General features: G+C 39.4%; 1 protein-coding gene across 2 annotated transcripts; it reads right to left on the bottom strand.

The window, feature by feature from the left end:
* LOC134796538 (uncharacterized) lies at positions 1-6,318 on the bottom strand. 2 transcript variants are annotated; one of them, XR_010144945.1, is made up of 3 exons: positions 5,353-5,490; positions 4,571-4,600; positions 65-192 (listed from the first exon to the last, which is right to left on the bottom strand). XR_010144945.1 is itself a non-coding variant. In XM_063768722.1 (2 exons), exons 1-2 carry the CDS (start codon positions 6,053-6,055, stop codon positions 35-37), a joined length of 861 nt encoding a protein of 286 aa, XP_063624792.1. In that variant the 5' UTR covers positions 6,056-6,318; the 3' UTR covers positions 1-34. The 2 variants fall into 2 exon arrangements, 1 of the variants encoding a protein (XP_063624792.1); XM_063768722.1 differs by lacking the exon at positions 4,571-4,600 and having other exon boundaries at positions 1-192; positions 5,353-6,318.
* Positions 6,319-6,626: the final 308 nt, after the last annotated feature.

Below are 6,626 nucleotides of genomic sequence, written 5' to 3'. Positions count from 1 at the left end.
CGATGTATCTGATGACTGTACATTTATCAGAGATTCAGTATCTCCGTATGATCCTCACACGTCGTCCCTTCCCGTCTTCATCGTCACTATCGAAAGATGGCTGCCGGTGGCCCAGCATCAGCGCTTGCACGTCGGGGTTGAGCGGCAGGGCGGGGAAAGAAGACCGCCGCACCATCGGTACTGGGCGACCTCCTGTGATAGACAAAGATGGTTAGATTTTATTAGTGCTTTAAGTGGTTTGAGCTGTGTAACCAGTAGCAGAGTCTATAAAACAATACAGACATTCGGCGAAGGACAGGGCAATTGTGCGGGGTGCGAGGGGCAAGGCGTGGGTCGCGCCTACCCGAGCTGCATACTCCATTGTTAGTAGCTCGGTACTACTTACAAGGCTAGCATGTCTTATTTGAAATGTTTGTCATTTTTGGGCAGTTGTGTAAAAGTCTGTGACAACTCTACTGTGTTATGTACGGTGTCGGTATTTGCGCAAACATCAAAGGCATCGGTCCACTGTTACTATTTACGCTGTGACAGTAATGCCGTTACGTATGCTACATTGTAGTTGGAGTAACATTTTACATTATAATTGAAATTTATATGAATACCATTATTTATGTATAATGAACCTAAGGCTATCAGTTGAACGTTAGGGTCATATAATATTCTTCGTCTTCTTTGTTGTATCCTCATGGCTGAGTGACGCGACGACTGTCACTCATACTCTTCACAAGCAACGCACGCAGTAAAACGCACACATACATAAAAAATTTTTTTGCGACGATTGCGAAAAGAACGAAAGAAACGTTTGCGAACGATGCTATTAAGCTTAGAATAACTTTAAAAGTGGAAAAATTACTGTCTTGTGTGGCATTTGAACTCACGACCCCTGGATCGATACTCCAGTGCTCTGCCATCTGAGCCACCAAGACCTCATCCATAGCCAGCAAGACAGTAATTTTTCCACTTTTAAATTTATTCTAAGCTTAATACATAAAAATGCCGTAAACACCCGAAAACAATCTTCTATTCTGGTATCTACAAGTATGTTCCCCGTAACACAAAACCGGATTTCTTTTACATAACTAAACTTGACAATATAGCTTAATGAACAAACTGCACGAATGCATTCACCTGCACATTATTGCATTCCTGGAAATACCTCTTAGGCGCTCTTCACATTGGATGCACCGCCGCTGCGTTATGCGTGCGGGACATTTAGGATAACTCACACTAGAATGGTCCGGGTCCGGGCCGATGAGACCATCTTTAGCGGTCACGTACACTACAACGCACGAGCATACGCACGCAAACACATATTATCGGCCCGACAGCTGACGTACATGACGTACATGACATATGACATGGCTGAATTTATCGGAAGCGCCTTTCCGATATCGGATGTCGGAAGGCACCAATGAGAAAAACAGCTGCAGAAGAGTGCCATGTGGCATCCCGTCCGCCTTTTTGAGTTATCTATCGTTTTTAGTAATAATTATTAATTAAATTAATTAATAAATACAGAAAAACACTTATGTATCACATTTTACTTTCATCCGACATCCGATATCGGATCGGGTAATGTGAAAACGCCCTCAGGCGGATTCCCATGCTATGTGAAAATAGCTTTAGAACGTCTCGAAAGCATACCCATGGACTTAATTTAATTTCTAGACGCGTTCTAGCTATTTCTGCGGTATTCTGGGACGCTATTCAACTTAGAGAGGTATGTTCTAAACGCTATTAGGTGAAGTCAGTGAAGAAGCGACATTCCCTGGTTCTAATTGTTCTAGCATTCCAGAATGAAGATTGTGAAGATATAATCTGCCGCAACGATGTACAAAGCAGAGATAAATTATTTAATTAAATGGTACACGAAATACCTACATGTAGGTAGGTAGGTGTATATGAATAAAATAAAATAAATAATGAACTGCATTCCCAATGTCAGGGAGGTTTTGGGATTATACTGAGCAACTTTTGCTATGGGACCAACCCCGAAATCGCGAAAAAAAAATTACCCTCCCATAGAAAACGGACCAGCCAAAATGTATGAAACAGCCAAATTTTTTTTTTCTCGATTTCGCGATTGGTCCAATAGTAAAAGTTGCTCAGTATAATCCCAAAACTTCCCTGGCAACGGGAATGCAGTTATTTTTTAGCCAGCCTGTAATATTTACCAACCAGCCTATACACCTACTTACGGCCACTTGCACTATCCTACTAACCCGGGTTTAAGCTGTTAAACCGTTAACCGAGTGTCAAATTGTACTGGTAACCATGGTAACTCCAGATTAAACCGGTTAACCCCGGGTTAGTGGGACGGTGCAAGTGGCCCTTAATATATAAGTACCTACCTACTCAAGATTGTAAAGATTTTGCAGATACATCGGTAGTATTAAATTTCCAATTAGTATCCCCTACTTTAACAGGTATATTCATAACTACTCGTAAATATCTAATTAGCATCGTACAGCTACTGAAATTAGTGAAACCATATGAAGCCTTTGATTAGTCGTTCGGAACATCATTTAGGAGACTAATCAGACGTAAATTATAGCTACTGGGTATTCATTATGTACTTACGTACCTACTTATTTCAATAACAAAAACGTCCAATATCAAGTGAATTAAGTCCATTTTAGAATAAAGTCTATCATCATCATCATTCAGCCTATATACGTCCCACTGCTGGGCACAGGCCTCCTCTCACTCGCAAGAGGGCTTGGGCTATAGTCCCCACGCTGGCCCAATGCGGATTGGGGACTTCACATACACCTTTGAATTTCTTCGCGGATGTATGCAGGTTTCCTCACGATGTTTTCCTTCACCGAAAAGCAAATGGTAAATATCAAATGATATTTCGTACATAAGTTCCGAAAAACTCATTGGTACGAGCCAGGATTTGAACCCGCGACCTCCGGATTGAAAGTCGGATGTCATATCCACTCGGCCACCACCGCTTTTTCTATAACAATAAATAATAAAGAATAAAGTCTATAACAATACAAAACACTAAGTACTTAACTAAAGATGAGCTCGCATTCTCAATAAATATAAAACACAAGTAGATTTTTTTAATACTGCTCTAGTTGGCACTAGCATAAATTAAGTAGGTAATACATACTTGGCTTAAAAAGCAATTAAATAAATAAAAGCAATCACAAAATTAACGATGGAAATATCTGGGCTGTGCAATCACGTCACACGGAGAAGGATTCTGTTTTAAGAATTTGATAAATTTTAAATCTTATTTTGATACAACCTTGAGTCGTTGTCAATGTGACACATCGCCACAGAATAAATAATAGTACTACCGTACAGAAAGGAAACTTCCTACAAAACCGAAGTTTGACAGCGGTTCAGGGTCGAATCATGCTGTCCCTTTCCCTTTCTGCTATTTAGAGTTGTCAAAATTCAAGCCATTATCTTATGTGGTCGTGCAGGCAAAGGGACGTCGAATTTTTCTAACCTCAAAAGTAGTGATAATAAACTTTTTCTTCCGAAATGCTATCTATGATATATTGCGGTACAATAATAATATGTAAACGACACACGAATTCAGATCCACTATACTCAGATTTAATTTTGGAGGAAAAAAGTTACCATTACTTTTGAGGTTATAACATTTCTAATCTGAAATAAGAACGGGCTATAGAGGTAGAGGATATCAAATCGTGGCTTCAGAATCCGCCTAATAGTATTACAATGAAAGCAAAACGATATGTCGCCAACATATTCCGTGCCTCTCTTGACAGCTTGCCAGTATCGCAGTTAATTTACTTTTATCTTTTCCGCGCCCAACAGGGGGCACATTCGACTTGTTTTAATGAAAGCTCGTGACATAGCAACCATGTAAACACTTCTGTTGTACAGTCACCTGCAATAGTATGTTACACAAGGAAGGCCGCAAAAATATCTGACACAATCTTATTTGTAGATATTTTTGCGGCCTTCGAAAAGTAACATATTATTATCATTGCAGGTGACTGTACGTGGCGATTTCTGAGCCGGAGAACATTATAATCAGATCTCGTACTTTCCAGGTAAATCTTTGCGCTTTTGAATTTGAAACTTTCTTTTATTTCTATAAAAGTTCAAAACTAATTTAATTTGTACTTGGACAAGTACGCCGGGATTTTACAAGGTTAATAACTAAAACTCACTAAACTTACTAGTGTTCAAAGTAACAAACTCATCAGTCCAGTACTGAGATATAAGGTTTGTACAGGCAAATCACTTCCTGACAAATTTAAATGTTATAAGAAGTGCGATGCCACAAGCTGTCGAAAAAATTATGTAGAGTAGAATGCAGTTCCAGTTTGGTAACTCAGTATACGTCTTCTTATTCAATTTAAAAGGTATCCTCTTGTCGGTGGAGTGTTTTCCATTTTTCCATCTCGTATGCCATATCCTTGACCTCTTGATACGACACGACACCAGCTTTTTCTTTTGTTTGCAATATAATAATATGTAAGCGACATAAAAATATATTTCTGAGAATTACGGTGGAACCAGCCACCATTTGCATGCATTTACAACTACCCTTTTACATACATAATATATGTATATTTACCTGAAAGTCTTTTTCAGTCGTCAGACAGACCTTGTTTCGAAACATAGTGAAATAAGTTAAACATTGACAGAAGAGAGAGATTAGATAGTTAAAAATAGTCATAGACAACAATTAATAGTGTTAGTCATAACAGTTAAAATATAGTGTTAGTCATAACAGTTAAAACAGTGTTAGTCATAAGTCATAAACATCAACATTCTCAATCAACATTTAACCAAATATGCTGAAGCGCGTTTTATTTATAAATATTTTCATCTTTAGCAATCAAATTTTACCCTCTAAGTAAGGGCTCATCCTACAAAAATAATACATTTGAATATAAAATTAACCGTGTAGGAAATAACGAACGAAATAATTGAAATCCAAGTAAGTATGTTCCAGACGAAAATGGATTAAACTTCACTGAAAAAAATAATTCTAGGTTCAGGTAGGACCCTTAAGGACCCTTAAGGGGCCCATAGATTACCAGTTCGCCGGACGATACCAGCCTGTCAGTTGTTCGGAACTGTTACCTTTTGCGACTAACTGACAGGCTGATATCGTCCGTCCGGCGAACTGGTAATCAGTGGGCCTGCGCATCTACGGACTCTCAATCTATCAATATTTTTGTTTGTAGGTTGTTTCCAATAAATCCAATCATGTCACTCGTGTATGATTTTAAACTAATCTTCCAGTATACAAAAAAACGCGTCAGCGTACTTGTCGTAATTGTAAGTGAACCACATATAAACAACAAAGATTCAGTTATAAATAACCATCTCAAAATAGATATTGAAACATACCAAAGAGCTTAGCAACCGATTGCCTCTTCACAAGCCTGGGTTCCGCTGTCTCCGTAGGCGTGGAACCGTCTGTCTGAGCCTTTCTGTCAGCCAAGTAGGAGTTTGTGGAATCTCCACGGGCATACGGACGACTCTGGCGTCTACTCTTTTCTTCCCCACTAACCACTGATTCTGCAATTTGAAACAATTGTATCCCAAATCGGCTGGATTCTCGTCTCAACTGTTTTTTATTAGCAAACTCTGCCAATGATTGCCTTCTTTCCCCATCCGGATTCAGTTTCCTCCGCTCACGCTCTTCTTCTTTAGCTTTCAGTGCGTCTAGAACTGCGTTGACACCCAGAGCCACTAAGAATACTGTTATGCCAATGACAGCTATCGCGTTACTGCTATTGTCTAATTCTTTCTGTCTTGTTTTGTTTTTCTTGATCAGCGCTGGCTTTTCGGTAAACACTTCTAAGACGCTGCAGGCATTGTAGAAAAACAATGGAATTATCTTTGTTTTTGTTTTCATCTTTATTTTCACATCTTCCTTGGTGACTAATGTGTCTAGGACTGATATTTCAGGGATTTCTTGCGGCAAATCAGGTAGAGGTTCTGGTAAATTTTCTTCTATAACATTCTCAGACGTGAACCAACTGTTGAGGCAGTACAAACAATAGAGTATCAAAAACGCGATAAAAACCAAGATTTTATGCTCGTTCATGTTTACATAGCAGAAGCACTGTTTTGTTTAGACTCAGAGCGAATCCGCACGCGTCTGTTCGTGGAAAGTATCTTATTTATCAAATCGAACACAATCTTTCCAGTATTCACTGATATTTGTTATTTTCTGACTGATTTAGGAAAACGCGTCGTGTCTTGTTTTGATCGGTATGGTTACTACCCTCTGCGCATGTGCGTACTGCCCTGGCCACGTATTATCCTTGCATACCGAGCCTAGAGGAAACTGAGAGCCTAGCCAACCGGTATAACTGAGGCCTCGACATACGTAGAAACTACGCGTGATAAGGCAACCGCGCTTATGCAGGTTTTTTATAAGCAGTTGACTTGCCCGGTCTGATTAGCGATGGGAATATCTCTCCAGGGGTGCCCATGCTTGTAGTAGCTTCTGTATGCACACACACAAGCCGATAAGCTCGTTACAGGGGATACCTTTGTTTTGTAATGAATTCCTTATCAACATTTTATGAGATCGACAGTCTGTGTAACGTCTGTATTCGGATACATAAGTGACAAAAGAATATCAATTCAATACTATTAGCACATCACGCACA

Source organism: Cydia splendana, chromosome 13, assembly GCF_910591565.1.
Source record: "Cydia splendana chromosome 13, ilCydSple1.2, whole genome shotgun sequence".
NCBI lineage: Eukaryota > Metazoa > Arthropoda > Insecta > Lepidoptera > Tortricidae > Cydia > Cydia splendana.
Note: the sequence above shows the minus strand (reverse complement) of the source record. Positions and strands in the feature narration are given on the sequence as shown.